This window comes from Mus musculus, chromosome 2 (assembly GCF_000001635.26).
Source record: "Mus musculus strain C57BL/6J chromosome 2, GRCm38.p6 C57BL/6J".
Classification (NCBI taxonomy): Eukaryota; Metazoa; Chordata; class Mammalia; order Rodentia; family Muridae; genus Mus; species Mus musculus.
In genome coordinates, this window is record NC_000068.7 from 146019429 (window position 1) to 146036175 (window position 16747).

Here is a 16747-nt window from a genome sequence, read left to right on the forward strand (position 1 = left end):
AATTGATATTACGTTGGATGATAAAGATATTGAGGAAAGAGAACACAAATATCTGTGCAAGCGTATTCTTAACAACATATGACAGAAACATTCACATCACTTATAATCTTCATTTCTGCAACTGGTCACATGAACTTAGATGGTATTTCTAATGGCTTTCATCTAGTACCCATCCTGTATCTTCTCCACTCTCAGTAAGTTCTGGTTCCTTTCCTGGAGGAGTAACCCATTCCTACATTTCCAAAGCATCTGTGCTCCTTTTCATCCTATCTGGATTAGCCATTTGTGGTTTCTCATTGAAGTGAGTGAGAGTGCAACTGTTCACCTTTCCACTCCTTTGTTCCTGGCTGTGGGAGAAATCATATATTGAACACCAATTCAAAGCACACACCACCTTCTGGAGAACTCTGCCTCAGTCCTCCAGGATGCTGCCACCTAATTGCTACTATAATTGTGTCTTCTAAAGGCCATTACAGGGCCGGAGAGATGGCTCTCCAAAGGTTCTGAGTTCAATTCCCAGTAACCACCTGTTGGCTCACAACCATCTGTAATGGGATCTGATGCCCTCTTCTGATGTGTCTGAAGACAGCTACAGTGTACTCATATAAATAAAATAAATAAATCTTAAAAGGCCATTCCATCTTTCTATCAGGCCAGTTGATTTAGTTGATGGTGGGGAATTTGGTGAGACCAGTAGACCACAGTCATGAGCTCACTGTTGCACTTCTCTGGCTGTGAAATGAATTCCATGGTCAGAATCCATACTGTGTGGAATACTATGATAGTGGATATGATGGCATTCTGTAAGTCCATGAATGACATTTTTTTTGGCAGAAGTTTTACATACAGGAAGGGCAAGTTCATGACCAGAATCAGTATCTATTCCAGTATGAACAAACGTCGTTGTTTCCATGGAAGAAGTCATCCAATATAGCCAACCTGCCGCCAGGTTGTTGGCTGGTCACTCCAGGGAATAGTGCCATATCTGGGGCTCAGTTGTTGATCTCTGCTGTTGGCAGATCTAGCACTCAGCAGCACCCATAACCAGCTCAGCCTTGGTGAGTGAAAGTTAATGTTCTTGAGCCCTTATATAACCCCCCAGTCTATGCCACCATGGCTACTTTGTTCATGGTCTTAATGGGCAATGACATGGGTGTCCTGGGAGAGTCTGACTGTCTACAGAATGGGCCATCCCATCTATTTGATTATTGGATTACACCTCAGCTGAAGTCATCTTTTGTTCAATGTTTACATGGGACATCCGTATCTTCACATCCTTCACCCATTTGAAGAAAAATATCTACATACTTCTTCCCCAGATACCTTTCTCATTAGTTTTCCAGTTATGATCTTTTCAAGACCCTGGCCATCCAGCTAATCCATTGGCTACAGGCCACAAATCAGTGACTAATTTGGCCATTTCTCCTTCCAAAGAAAGTGTATGGCAATGTGTATTGCCCAAAGTTCTGCCCACTGTGAAAATTTACATTCAGTACTAAGACCCAATAGCAGTCAAAGTTGTCTCTCAAAGGGAGAATAGTTGCCTTCAGATAATGGTAACAGTTAGCTCTAAAATTCCAAAGGTCTTTTCTGTGATTCACCTAAGGGGCCTGTCTAAGGGTCCAAACAGTGTCCCTATGTATCACTGACTCCTCAAGTGTCATCAGCTCTGCTGGATATATGATCCAAGTGATGGAACAGCCTGGACCTGTTGAAGAACCTTCTGTTCCAGGCCCCACACAAAGCTAGGTGCTTTCTGAGTCACTTGCTATATGGACTTGAGTAACACACCCAAGAGAGGAATATGCTGTCTCTAGGCTTTGAACAGGCTCCTGTCTTAGTCAGGGCTTCTATTGCTGTGGCAGAAACACTATGACCAAAAAGCAAGTTGGAGAGGAAAGAGTTTATTTAGTTTACAGTTCCATATTGCTATTCATCACCAAAGGAAGTTAGGACAGGAACTTAAAGTAGGGCAGTAACCTGAAGGCAGGAGTTATTGCAGAGGCCATGGAGGAGTGCTACTTACTGGCTTGATTCACATGGCTTGTTCGAGAAACCAGGACCACCAATGTAGGGGTGGCACCACTCACAATGGGGTGGGTCCTCCCCCACTGATCCCCTATTGATAATTGAGAACAAGCCTTATAGCTAGACCCCATGGAGGCATTTCCTCAACTGAGGTCCCTTCTTCTCTAATGACTCTAGCTTGTGTCAAGTTGACACACAAACCCAGCCAGTACAGCCCTTAAACATGTTTCTTTCTTGGTGATGAGAGGGCCCAGGTGCAATAACTTATCCTTTACCTTAGAAGGGATATCTCTGTATTATCCATGCCACTGGACTTCTAAGAATTTCACTGAAGTAGAAGGCCCTTGGATTTTGGATGGATTTGTTTCCTATCCTCTGATGCACATATGTGTTACAAGTGGGTCCAACATGGTTGCTATCTCCTGCTCACTTGGTCCAATCAGCATAATGTTATCAATATAGTGAACTGATGTGATATCTTTTGTATGAGATAGATGATCAAGATCCCTTCTAACTAAGTTATGACATGGGGCTAGAGAGTTAATATATCCTTGAAGTAAAATTGTAAAGCTAGACTGCTGGCCTTGCCAACTGAAAGTTTCTGGTGGTCCTTACAGACAGCTACCAAGAAAAGGACATTTGATAGATCAATACCTGCATACCATGTTCCCAGAGATGTGTTGATCTGCCCAAGCAAGGACAGTATATCTGGTACACAGTGGCTACTACTAGAATCACTACTTGGTTGAGTTTCCAACAGTCAACTGTCATTCTCTGCAATCCATTTGTCTAATGCATTTGCCAGATAGAGTTAGAGGGAACTAACAGCCTATCTCTTTCAAGTCCTTGGTGGTGGCACTAATTCCCCCAGGGATCCAATACTGTTTTTGATTCATAGTTTTCCTTCACAGAGGCAATTCTAAAGGCTTCCATTTGGCTTTTCCAACCATAATAGCCCTCACTCCACAGATCAGGGAACTAATGTGAGAATTCTGCCGATTTCTAAGTATATCTATCCCAATTATACATTCTGGGACTGGGGAAATAACCATAGGTGAATTTGGGGACCCACTTGACCTACTGTAAGTTGGACTTCAGTCAAAACTCTCACTAGTCACCTGATCCCCCCCCCCAAGCTTCTACTTTATCTGGAGAGCCACAGCGTTCTTGAAGTCTCCCGGAATTATAGAAAATTTATAACAAGCATCTAATAGACTCTGGAAAGTCTGATTATTTTTTTCCCCAATGTACAGTTACCCTTGCAACATGCTATATGCCTCTCTTGGGAGGGATTGGAGAAAGGCCAACTGTAAAAGTTATAGACATTTTATCAAGGCTCTTCCTCAGGGGAACCTGGCCAACTAATCATTCAAGGATTTCTGTGTCTGCAAACTGTCTCAGGTCTGAAAACTGGTTCATGTGTCAAGGTCTCTTTTGTCATGATACAACGTAGCTTTTCTTTCGCTTGTTTGGGAATTTTTAGGCTTTTACAGATCAAACAAAATGTTTCAGGCTTCTTATCTATTTCATGCCTGGAAACACCATGATTAGATTAGCCAGTACGTACAGGTCATGCCAGTATAAACATTACTTTACCTGTGCCGCCTGCCCAGGACATTACTTTGTTCGTGCTGCCCATTACAATAAGTATGTCACCTTGGTGAGTCAGTGCTGCCACCTGGGCCCTGATACTTTCAACCTATTGCATGAATTCATCCAATGAATTCATTCATCTATGACCTTAAGGTCTAGCACACAGAAAGAGATGATGGCGAAACTTCTCAAATGTGCCGGTTCCCTCTTACCTACTGAATCTTTGAGGATTGGTGAAGGGCAGGACTAGGTTTTACACAACATATCCACCCCAGCATTACAATTACCCTGAGCTTAAAAACCTCTTGGAACTTGGTTGTTGATCTGATCTGGCTGTAGGGGAGGCTGGGAGACATGACACTAGTCATGCTAGGTATGCTTCCAGTAAAACACAGTTGATCCCACCCACCGTTGAAGGGAGGAGGAGGAGGAAGAAGTGCAAAGCACCACAAGTGCTTTGCAGCCAGTGTTTATCTTATATGCGTGCAGAAATTCTCAAATAAGGCACATGATTCTACACAGGCAGAACTGGAGGGGACAATAAAGATAACTACTTTTTTTCATCAATACACTTTATTGAGAATAGTTTTAGGTTCACTGCAAAATTGAGGAGACATACAAAGGCTCCAGGTACCTCCCTTCCCGTCCTATGTTCTCATTTGCCACTAGAATGCTACATTTGTTACAGCTGATGAACAAACTGATACCTTGTTATCAACCAAAGTCCAGCATTTAGACTAGGGTTTCAGCTTAAGCATCTGCCATGGTCTGATTGTCAACTCAATGGATTTAAAGTCAGCTAGATGACACTCCTGGGCATGTCTGTGAGAGCATTTCCCGAGCTATTTAACAAGGAGTGCCCCACATTGAATGAAGGTGCACTGCTCCTTGCTCTGGGGTCCTGAACTGAATAAAACAGTGAAAGGCAGTGAGTACCATATTCATCTTTCTCCGGTTCCTGAGCATGGACACCATGTGACCAACTGCATCAGGCCCCCCTCGCCGTGTCCCCTTGCCGTGGAGGACTGTGTCCTCTCAAAGGACAAGCTGAAATAAATCCTTCCTGCCTTATGTGGTTCTTCTCAAGTATTTTGTCAGAGCAGTGAGTGAAGTAACTAGCATAATTATGCTCAATGGGTTTGGGGAAATTTGTAATGGTGCTGTTATAATGTTACATAGAATATAGTTTTACTGCTGTAAACCTCTGTGCCCTGCCAGTCATCCCTTCTCTGCCCTTAATGCTGGCACCCTCTGATCTCTTCACTCACTGTAATTTTCACCTTTTCTAGAAAAGTAGTTAGAATCCCACAATACACCACCTTGTCAACTTGGCTTCTCTTCCTTGGTCATAATGCACTGAACCTCCATGTCACTTCATGACTTGGTGACTCATTTATCTTGGCACCAAATAAGATCCCATCATCTAGACACACTACAATTCATTTGTCTGTTCACCTACTAAGGAACATCTTGGCTATTTCAAAGTTTAGATCATCGTGAACAAAGATGCTACCACATTCACATGCAAGGTTTTATGTGGACTAAAGTTTCCCGCCTATTTGGCCACAGAGAGTGGAGTTGCCAGTAGCTATGGTTACAGTGTAGTTTACTTTTATACACAACTCTCAAAAAGTGGCCTTTTGCAACACCACCAGCAACTGTTTTATGCCCTGCCAACCTCTACTGTTCTAGGTGGTTTGGATTTGGACATTGTAGCAGTTTCCTAGTAACTCCTTTGGTGCTGTGTGCTCAGTTCCTTAGTGATGGGTGCCACTGAGTGATTTTGTGCTAATGTGTTTCAAATGCTTACCCTTCACTCAGTGACCTCTCTGGTGAGGTTTTTATTCAGCTCTTTTCTTCCTTCCTTTTACTCATGTTGCTTAGTTCAGTTTGATTTAAAACAAATTATAGACACGTGTTATTTCTGTAATAGAAAACTCGAATTTGGTTATCCAACTATCAGTTAAAGTTCAAAGTTTCCACTAACTATATGAACATTTTCACTTAGAAATAAAATAAAGGCCAATTCAGGAAGCGCTTCTGCCTTTGATTGACTCTGTACGCAGGAGGTCTAGAGACAGGCGGGACTTCAAAGTTTGTGTTTTGAAGACCATTTGTTTCTTTCCTTTCTTCTGTGGTGGCCTCTCCTGTGCCTGCTCCACCGGGAACTGGCTCTTATGGCCTTGGCATGACTGTTACATTTGGGGCTGACATCTATATAGTACCACAGCCTGAAGGTACTTGTCAATTGTGTGCCTTCTTTCCCAGAGGCTTGCTCCACTGTGGAGTTCCTCATTCATCTAATGGAACAACATCATCTAATGGAGCAACATCAACTGTGCTCTTGTGCCAGTTCATGTTCGGGGGGAACATAAGTGACCCACACAGACAGAAGTCCCAGCCCCCATGGGGTCTGCATTCTGGCTAGAGGAGAAAGATGCCAATAAGGGAAAGAGATGAGCTAGATCATGGTACATGAGAGGCACGGGGAAGGGTACAGCAGGTGGTTAAGAGCTGAGTAGGAGGGAACTTGCACCTCCACAAGGTGTACGGGAGAGGTGGCCTCAAGCAAAGCATGGCAGGAAAACGGAGGGGGCTGCATGGGCATGGCAAGGGTGTTCGTCCCTGACAGGTTCTTTTTTTATACCATGGTTTTTAAATATATAACATCCTTCTAGTTTCTGCTTCACTTCTCGTGACATTGGGATGGATGGCTCCTGCTTTTATGTTGGGGTTACTTTAAATTTCATGACCTCATGTTCTGGTCCCCTACCTAATTTCCTTCTTCTTCCCTTGGGAAATTATATTTGTGCCTGTCATCTGCCCTCTGGCCATGCTGGTGAGCACAGAGACAGATAACTCATCTGATTGTTAGTGAGGGCTACTTCTTCTGTCAACAGATCTCAGTCTCTCTCTTTCCTCTCCTCTCCTCTCCTCTCCTCTCCTCTCCTCTCCTCTCCTCTCCCTCTCCTCTCCCTCTCCCTCTACTCTCCCTCTCCTCTCCCTCTCCTCTCCCTCTCCTCTCCCTCTCCTCTCCCTCTCCTCTCCCTCTCCTCTCCCTCTCCTTTCCCTCTCCTCTCCCTCTCCTCTCCCTCTCCTCTCCTCTCCTCTCCTCTCCTCTCCTCTCCCTCTCCTCTCCCTCTCCCTCTACTCTCCCTCTCCTCTCCCTCTCCTCTCCCTCTCCTCTCCCTCTCCTCTCCCTCTCCTCTCCCTCTCCTCTCCCTCTCCTTTCCCTCTCCTCTCCCTCTCCTCTCCCTCTCCTCTCCTCTCCTCTCCTCTCCTCTCCTCTCCTCTCCTCTCCTCTCCTCTCCTCTCCTCTCCTCTCCTCTCCTCTCCTCTCCTCTCCTCTCCTCTCCTCTCCTCTCCTCTCCTCTCTCTTTCTCTTGTAGTAACTACTGGGGTCTTAAAAGGAGAACATTTCATTTGTATATTAATCGCTAAGATGTTCCCAAAGGTAGCACTGGGTTTGATGTCAGCTAACAGATTGCTTTCCCACGTTCCCTGATTTGCCCATTCTTCTTGGTCTCTCTTCTTGTTCAGTCATTAATGGAAGTCACATTTAGTGGAACTGGTAGCTCATTCCCTTTTGCTATCCTCCCAAGCCTTACCTTTCTGAAATTTGACATTTTTCCTTTGTAGGAAGACATGTCAGTCTTACTCATCCAACTAATATTTACTGTGCTAGAAATATTTAACTTCTTGGCTAGGTCACACAACCCTTGTCAACATTACTCAGGAAATAAAGATGGGCTTCGCTAGTCAGCCTCTGAGTGATCTCGCCTTTAATATATTTGTTTGATTTGCTTTTGTGAGTGGCTCACACATACTTTGTTACCATTTTCTCCCCCTCTATGATATCACTGTCTTACTCATTTCAGGCTCATGTTGCCACGGCCAGTCTGTGGTGAGATCAAATCTGTCCTTGGTTCCTTAGGCCCTCAGTAGGCCTCTCTGAACAGAATGAATAGAAACTTCATTCTTCGAGACCATGGTTTTGTCTAGGGCAAGGTTGCCTTCTCGATTGTGTTTGGTTCACACTAGTCCTGATGGGTAGATTGTGTGATGACTACACTTGCCATACATTCTTCTTTCTAGCTTTATGTCCCTTGACTGGCGTCAAAATTGTCTAGTTTTCTGTGAGACAGTATCAGGAAAGATACACAAACGTGTGGTTTCTAAAGGCGTTGGGTTTACAGAGACACGTGGCAAGTTTTTCCTCTTACTTTTCACGTGTCATTTGTTATTTTATTATGTGTGCAATCAGACGGAAAACCTCAAATTCTGACCTTGAAGCCCAGACTCAGTGGGCATTTTGTTGTTGTTTTAATTTTTGTTTTGCTTTTTTAGGAAATGAATAAAACATCTTGTGGTTAAGTAGATTACCAAGACTGAAAAATTATAAGGTCCAAGAAGAGCCAGTGGGCAACGGCTTCATCCTTTCTTCACTGGCCCTGAGAGTTCACACATTGAAGGAGAGAAATGGTGGGAAGGGCTAGAAAGCAGGATTTCTGCAGAGAACGTGCCCGCTGAGAGCCCTGTGCCTAGGCAAGGAAAAGGGACAGCTAATCTCCCACTTTGGTTTAGGGTGCCTTAAGAATTGTGCTCGAGTCTGTAAGAAAAGATTAGCTGAGTCATTATGGGGTCACCAAGTGTACATTTGCTTCTAGGAAGGCTGTGCATGACAGAAACAGAAGGGAACAGAGCCACTGGAGTGTTCTCTTTCTGACTTATACCCAGCAGGACTGAAAGAATAGGCCTTCAGTAGTGACTGTAACAAGAGAAGGTTAGAAACTTCTAGGAGCATGTAGGGGGGAGAGGAAGGTAGACTGGTATTCAGAAACATTCACTGAGCCACTACCATCTGCAGTCCTGCCATGCCCCAAGGCGATGTGCAGATATGAGAGCGGATTTTGTGTGTTTAAATATTTATCAATAGAATCAGAGTTTGTATTATACAAGTCTTAGTATCTTTTTTTTTTTACAATGAATATGTTTACTCTTTATGATTTATCTAAGGATATGGCAAGAAGTAAAGATAGCTGCTTGGTAACTGGACAGCACCTGCTGTCTCCATTTGGAGAATGTATATGATACATCATATATATCGTGATTGCACATATTTATATAAACAAAGCATACTCCCCCTCCCTTTACTTCCTTTCTACCTTTCCCCCCAAGCATTTATAAGAGTTCTTTCAAAATAGCCTGATTTTCCTTGGGGCTTTCCATAGCTAAAACATAAAGACCATCATATTTCATGGTCCATGCACTATAAACTTTTAAGGGATTTTTGGTTTATTTCTCTGATTGTGGTTCTGGAATCAATACAGGGTCAATCCAATGGAAGCAGGAATCATGAGCCAACCTTTTCCCCCCAATGGGGTCCCAGCACCTGGCCACCCTGGGGACACTCCAGGTTTCAGAACCGGTTATTTGTGACTAGGGTGAATGAATTAACCCTTCTTAGTAATGTCAGTTTAACAATTGAGTTTTAGGCAAATACATTTTAATTGGGAGGTTAGTCAATTTTCTCTTCTTTTCTCTTCTTTTCTTTTCTTCTCTCTTCTTTTCTTTTCTTTTCCTTTCTTTTTTTATTCTTTAATCTTTTTTCCCAGTCCAGTCGTTATCCCCCTCCCAGTTCACTCTCTGACTACTCCTTATCCCATACTTCCTCCCCCACATCCAAGAAAGTGTGTCTCCACCTCACCCCACCCCACCAGGCCTCCCCACTCCCTGGGGCCTCAAGCATCTTGAGGTTTAGATGCATCTTCTCTCACTGGGGCCAGACCCGGCAGTCCTCTGCTGTGTATGTAAGGTGTGTGTGTGTGGGGGGCTCCTATCAACTGGTGTATGCTGTCTGTCTGTTTGGTGGCTCGGTGTCTGGGAGATCTCAGGGGTCCAGGTTATATGAGACTGCTAGTCCTCGTACAGAGTGGCCCTCCTCCTCAGCTTCTTCCAGCTTTTCCCTAATTCAACCACAGGGGTCATCAGCTTCTGTCCATTGGTTGAGTGTTAGTATCTATATCTGAATCTTTCAGCTGCTTGTTAGAATTCTCAGAGGGCAGCCATGCTAGGCTTCTGTCTGTAAGTACATGATAGCATCAGTAGTAGTGTCAGGCCTTGGAGCCTCCCCTTGAGCTGGATCCCAATGTGGACCTCCTTTTCCTCAGGCTCTTCTCCATTTTTGTCCCTTCAGATCCTTCTAAATGCTCCTGTCAGTTTTTGTCCAGAGCAATGAGGATGTGTACCCATGCCACATTTGTCTTTCCTTACTGCAGGTCCTCTTATCCCATCCCAGTTAAAGCCAAAACAAATAGTCCACCTGCTGTTGCTAGAACCAGAGGCAGAAGTAACAAGGAGTCCCCTGTGCACTAAATCCATCTCTGCTTATTGTTTTGCTTTGAGATAGGTTCTCATTACTAGCCTATGCTGGCCTGGAACTCCCGAGCTTAATTTCAGCCTTCTGAATAAAGTGTGTATAAGTATTGTGTACCCCTCTCCCTCCCCTCCTTTTCCTCTCCTTAATCTTCTTCCCCTTCTCCCCTCTTCTCTTCCGCCTCCTTCTCCTCTTTTTTTTTTTTTTTTTTTTTTTTCTGAGTTAATGACTTGTGTAAAACAGCTCCCAGGGACTGGGGAAACAGCGGTCAATAAAGTGCTCCTTAGGAAAGCCCAAGAGCCTGGGTTAAATCCACAGAACCCAAGTAAAATGACCCCAGTACCCAGTACCAGGGAGGCAGAGAGAGCTGGACCCAGAGGCTTATAAAAGTCAACCAGAGTAGCCTAATCCATGAGCTCCGTGACAAGGAGAGACCCAGGCAGTCTGGAAGGAGGTCAGTGGGGCCTGAGGATAACACCCAAGAATACTATTTGGCCTCAGCATATGCTTGAACATGCATCTGTTACCCCCCCACACACACACAGATGGGGGGACAGGGGGAGGGGGAGGGAGGGAGCCCTCAGAGACATACGGAATAGCTCCATTCACAAAAAATACACTGAGCATATTTGTAATTTTAATTTTTCTAATAGGTACATTAATGTAAAAACTTAAGCCAGGTAGAACTAAATCTCGTTTGAACTAGCACATCCACACTCAACTGGCAGTTACACACCTGTGAAATCCCAGTAGCCGTGTTTCAAGTCTTGTGTTGGACAGGGTAGCGTTAAGTGGCAGGTTCTATTGCCCATTCCTCCTCATGCTGAAGTTCTAGGAACGTAGGAAGAGTCTCAAATGTTCCTCTTTGCTGAATATAAATAACAGATACATGAGCTTTGTGATATAATCCTAAATTGCTGTGTCACCTGGTTAGATTTCTGTGACCAGAGGAGACAAATGATGCTTGTGTTTTGTGACACTTAGGAAAAAACAGTTCCAAGTCCCACCAGGCGCTTATTCTGTATCACTGTAGGCTAGGAGAAACCCTGGCTTCCAAAGTAGACCATGCTGTAGTCTGAGCTCTGAGCTTGTGGAAGGTATTTGTGCTGGCCAGTTTTATGTCAACTCAACACAAGATAGAGTCATCAGAGAGAGTGGAGCATCAATGGAGAACATGCCTTGTAAGATCAGGCTGCTGGCAAGCCTGTATAGAGCCCAATCCAGGGTGGGTGGTGCCACCTTACACTGGTGGTCCTGGTCTCTTATAAGAAAGAAGGCTGCATAAGCCATAAAGAACAAGGCACAAAACAGCACTCCTCCATGGCTGCTGCATCAGCTCCTATCTCCAGGTTCTTGCCCTACTTAAGGTCTTGTCCTGACTTCTTTCAATGATGAACAGTGATGTGGAAGCCCAAGCCGAATAAAACCTTCCTTCCTGGAGTTGCTTTTGGTCATGGTGTTTCATCACATAAGTAGAAACTCTAAGTAAGACAGCATCCATATTCATTTACCTCCCCAGCTCCCAGTACACGCATAAAACTCAATTGTAGCACTTATCATACACAAAAAGACATGTCATACACATGCGAAGCTTGGGCAGTTTGCACACAGGCTACATAATTCATTCCCTTGACGGTGTCTGTCCACTGGGAGCTGCTCTTGCCATGGGGCTGCAGCAAAGACAGGAGCTTTGTCTTTGAAGTTTCATTTTGACAGGGATGATACACAGTCAATAGAATTGGTACACAAAACCAACAGAAGGGAGGAAGAGCCTGGAGAGGAATAGGGCGGCTGGGGGGGGGGTTGCGAGGGATCATAGTCAGGCAGTATAGCTTATTCAGTGAAGTTTGTGTGCACCACTGGTACCCAGGTAGGTCCAGAGAGTCCCTGGGTTTGGGAGGTGAAGGTGTCGGGTGAGAGATGGAGAGGGTACACACTGACTGAGTTTGGGGGGACTAACATGGGGTCTGAAAGGTAACACAGGGGAAGAACGAAGCTCATAATGCGGGGCTAGGCTGGAAATAAAAGATCCAGAGAGACTGTGAAGAAAAGGCACGGGAGAGGAGGCGGTGGTTACAGTCTTCGCTTGTCACTCAGGGCAGTGGGAGAGATAACCGAAGTTCTTACCAAGGGCCAGCAGACAGAGTGTAGGTGAAAAAATCACAGAGCTGTACTTGAAGTGGAGCATCTCCTTCCCTTATGCAAGTAGGCAACAGCCCACACGAGTGTCAGCAGCCCCTGCTGCTTCCTCCCGATTTTTTCCTGCAAAGCTGAGGACTTCAGATATCCGTGGTTGTCACTCATTGCTTATGCACATCAATACATAGAATTGTGGCAGTCAACGGACCATTGCTGAATCACATCCCTTTAATGTCCCCCATTGTGATTCTCCGCCTCTTATACACTGGTAAACAGTATTCTGAGAAGGGCCTTGTGCATGGAAGGTGGTGGACTCCCCCTTACTGGGAGAGTCACGTGAGCATGGAGCATGGGGCTGCTGTTGTAACCTCACAGCTGTGGAGTAGTGCTAGCCAGGGTGAGCAATGGAGATTGCAGGGTGTGATTGGATTAAGGTGTATTTTGAAGGCACAGCCCATCTGATGTTTGGCTGAGATGAGAGGGGCATGCAAGAACAAGAGGAAGCGGGTGGTTTGTGCCTGAGCTGCTGGAGTGTGGAGCTGCCATCCATTCCGATAGGCAAGGGGGTACTGATGCCAAGTTTGTTCATGGTGGGGCAGTAGCATCCTTCAGAATAAGCTTGTCCAAATGTTGCACAGTTATCACATCGATTTCTATCAAGTTTCACTTAACCTGAAGCTGCATTCGTAGATGCATGGTGACTTGATGGTGTTCTTTGTGATGAGATCTTACTTTATCAAATAAAGCTTCTTTCTTCTTACAGCAACTTCAGCCATCAACTCTGATAATTAACCACATCAGTTTGTTTGACTGTCAGGTGCCATTGCCATTCCTGATTTCTCCTTTTCAGCTTTCTCTGATATTTTATGCATGTATGCATATAGGCCACATAACACATATAATAATGGCTCATTGAGATGTAATATAATGTAATATTCCCACTAAATAGTATAATTCAGTGGTTCTTACTATATATATATTATATATATATATTACATATATATACGATGATGATGTACATTCATCAATTTCTTGTCACCTCTGAGCCAACCCACATTGACTAGTCACCTCTGATTACCTTGTTTCCACAGCTGAACAGTTTCCTTTCTATCTCTATAAATTTGCCCAGTCTGGATGTTTCATAGAAACATAATGACATAATTATGGTGTTCTATACATAGCTTTTCTCACAAGTAACATGCCTTGTCACGCCATTTCCTTTTGTGGCTGAATAGTATTCCATTATGTGCATATGACATATGACATATTCGGATTGTTTTCTCCTTTGAAGTATTGTAACCAAGGTGCTATGGACATTTTGTAGGACATTTTTTTACCATTTCTTCTATTTCCCTAATACATTTGGTCTTTGTTTCTAACAGTTATATCTCGATCAGAACTAGATTCTGATGCAATCTGTCCATATCAAAGCCAAGTTCTCATCTTTATCTTAAAGATTACGTAAAATTATTATTGAGGTGATATTAATTGATCAGGTTTTTAACCAGTTAATTTTATACATATACATCTTTGTGAATAAGCCGTTTTGTTTATAATGTGTAACCACGCATTAACTTAAGCACAGATATTAAGCAATCAGGAGTTAAATAGGTTAGAACCATTTGTTATTAAGAGAAGGGAATGCCTGGACCAGGGTTGGGGGAGCAGGGGCAGTGGGGAGAGGATAGGGGGTTTTCAGAGGGGAAACTAGGAAAGAAATGTAAATAAAGAAAATATCAAATTTAAAAATAAAAATACAGCCTGGTCTACAGAGTGAGTCCCAGGACAGCCAGGACTGCACAGAGAAACCCTGTCTCAAAAATAAAAATAAAATAAATAAAATAAAATAAAAAGAGGAATAACACTGTTCTATTTAGTAACAAAACCCTGATGAGTGGAGAGTATGTGGTGTCAGGCCAGCGATATAGCACACGGGACCCATGACAAAACGGAAATATGGAACTCTGGCTTGATGTGGAGAAGCTAGTTTCCTCTTTCTGTGGGATGACTGCTCCAGCCCTTGGCACCTTCATCCTGAAAGGGCTTGAAGCCTCGGTCCCAGGATATACTGAAAACCCTTGAGCAGCATGAGCAACGCTCACGAACTCACCAGCTGTGTGCACCATGGCTCTGTTTACCGAGGGTGGGAACAGTCACCCCGTTGCTATGACCAGAGATGCCACAAATCACCTACCTGCTCTTCAGCTCTCTCCATGCCAACTCCTCACACCTCACTTCAGGTAGGAGATGGTTTGGTTTTTATCCCATCTTTGCTGCACTCTTCACATGATTCTCCAACCAGGGTCCAAGGTCCTGTTGTCACCATTTACAGAGGGAGGCACCAGTGAGGATGGGGTAGTGAGGTAGGAAACGGGTAGAAGGCTCATGAACAGACAGAAGGAAGTGGAAACCAAGTACTCATACTTGGCTCTGAACCCACAGACATGCTCTTTTGTCTCACTAAACTTCACCTAAAGTCACAAAGTTGCAGACACAAAATTATAGACACAAAATTACAGATGAAACTTCTTTTAAAATGAAGATTAATTTGTTGCTGTCTTCAGACACACCAGAAGAAGGCATCCGGTCCCATTATAGATGGTGTGGGAATTGAACTCAGGACCTCTGAAAGAGCAGTCAGTGCTCTTAACCATTGAGCCATCTCTCCAGCCCCAGATGAAACCTGTAAGAGTTCTAAAATGGTGAATTAAACGCTAACGGTGAGGCCTTTGATAACACACAGCTCTGGGCTGCTTTATAGGGAGCATGCACACAAGGCCAACCCCAGTGACTTAATTTCTCATTGTAAACATTTGTAAAATTTTGGGAGCGGTTGTAAGAACCAGAGGACCAGAAAGCCTGCTGTGAGTATGTGTTTTCTAGAGATGACAGGCATGCCACATCCGTGGACCTCAACCATATGGCTGCTGAAACAAGACCTGAACAGTGACGACACTGATGGCCAGGCTACTGTGGAAGGGGGCAATCTCAGGGGGTCTCACCTCTAGACAAAGAACTACAGGTGACTAACCATGGCTGAGAAGAGAGGATTAGCCTCTCCCACGGATAAGCCCCCTGATTGGTTATCCAGTCTCAAGTGGTCATCCCTGAAATGATGATACACATACAAATAACACTGAATGGACTCAGCACGCTATATGCATACATCAGTGCATTTATACATATGTGTAATAACAACAAAGAAGAGGTCGTTGATTTGAGAGGGAGCAAGTATGTATATGCGTAGAGGCAGATAGAAGGGGTGGGGGTGGGGAAAGGAAATGGGGGGATGATAATGATCACATTTTAAAGTTTAAAAATGTGGGAGACGGATTTTAGCATACAGAGGTATGCGATGGGAAGTAAAGTGTGTGGAGCATTTTAAATTATATGCATTAAATTGTATGTATTTAGATTATCGATACTTACACGTAACTTTGTGTTATGGTTGTTTCGTCCTACCTGTGACTTTTATCATATTCTTTGTTCTTTTTTTTGTATATTTTCAAGGATCTTTAGAATGAAGTGAGTTATTTTTATAACCAGTTGCCAGTTATCATCTTTTCCAAGTGTGATATTAGTTTAGTACTGTAACCAAAAACCTATTTCTGTTCTTGACCAGGTCCATTACGATAAGATTAGCCAAGTTTCTGGATACTGCTGGTGTTGAAAAGCTTGTCAGCACCCTCCTGCTGAGTACAAAGATACTGGATGATTTAGCCCAGTACAACGAGGCTGGCAGAGACCCTGTAAGTACCGCTAGCCCCTGCCGGAGCTTCGTTTTCATGGTTGCAAGGGACCATCATGATGCACAAAGATTCAGCCGTGGAGCCTCATTGAACATCCTTGGAGAATCTGTGGGGATGAGGGGTGGAGCAGCTGAGGTAAGGTGAGAAGCTGGCACATCTGACTATCATCATGGAAGGATAGTTTAGGAATCCATAGTATCTGATGTCCACCCCAGGAGCAGTGAGTACCAGCCTTAGGTTAACGGAGCTCCATTTTAGTTGTTAGGTGGTGAACCTAGTCAGGACCTTCTGTTGAGCTGGCTTGAGGTTTCAAGGACTAGATAAAAGGATGATCCTCTGTGGTCAACGTTTGGTCTTCTTTAGCATAAGAACCTAAATATGAGCTGTGGGAAATATCAGGCCAGTGTCAGTCCACATGCTAACAGAGGCTGGTGTCAGTTTACGTGCTAATACTGAGGCCTTAAGGACGTTGCCATGTGACTTGGCCAGCTGTGCAGTTAGCCAAGAGGTTGGAGAAACTAAAACTTCTCTAATATGCTTTATTTTGAAACATTTTTTAAAATCAAAACTATGACCAAGAAACAGTTTAGTATGTTTTGCAATTCACGGTAGTAAATTATAATTTACTACTATGTAAGTAGGATTTGCCATTTTAAAGAGACAGGCCACCACTGGTCCCTGGTTCCTCACACCTCCATTCAGAAACTCTCCCCGGTTAATATACCTTTGCTTCCAAATTCAGAACTAGTCCTACCTACTTCGAAGCTTTCTGTAAGAGAAGCCGTCCCAGTCTTCTTTCCTGCTATAGAGTTCCTCTTCTTAGCAATATGTTTGTGAGATTTGTCTGTATTATGACAGAATC

The 16747-nt window shown here is 43.9% G+C and overlaps 1 protein-coding gene across 7 annotated transcripts in view; it reads left to right on the forward strand.

Moving 5' to 3' along the window:
• Cfap61 (cilia and flagella associated protein 61) overlaps positions 1 to 16747 on the forward strand; it is a 280279-nt gene that overhangs the window by 84672 nt on the left and 178860 nt on the right. For all 7 annotated transcript variants that reach the window (XM_030252249.1, XM_030252246.1, XM_030252245.1 and 4 more), the window contains one exon: positions 15759 to 15885. In XM_030252249.1, the coding sequence (XP_030108109.1) occupies positions 15759 to 15885 (127 nt within the window). The remainder of the gene's footprint in view (positions 1 to 15758; positions 15886 to 16747) is intronic.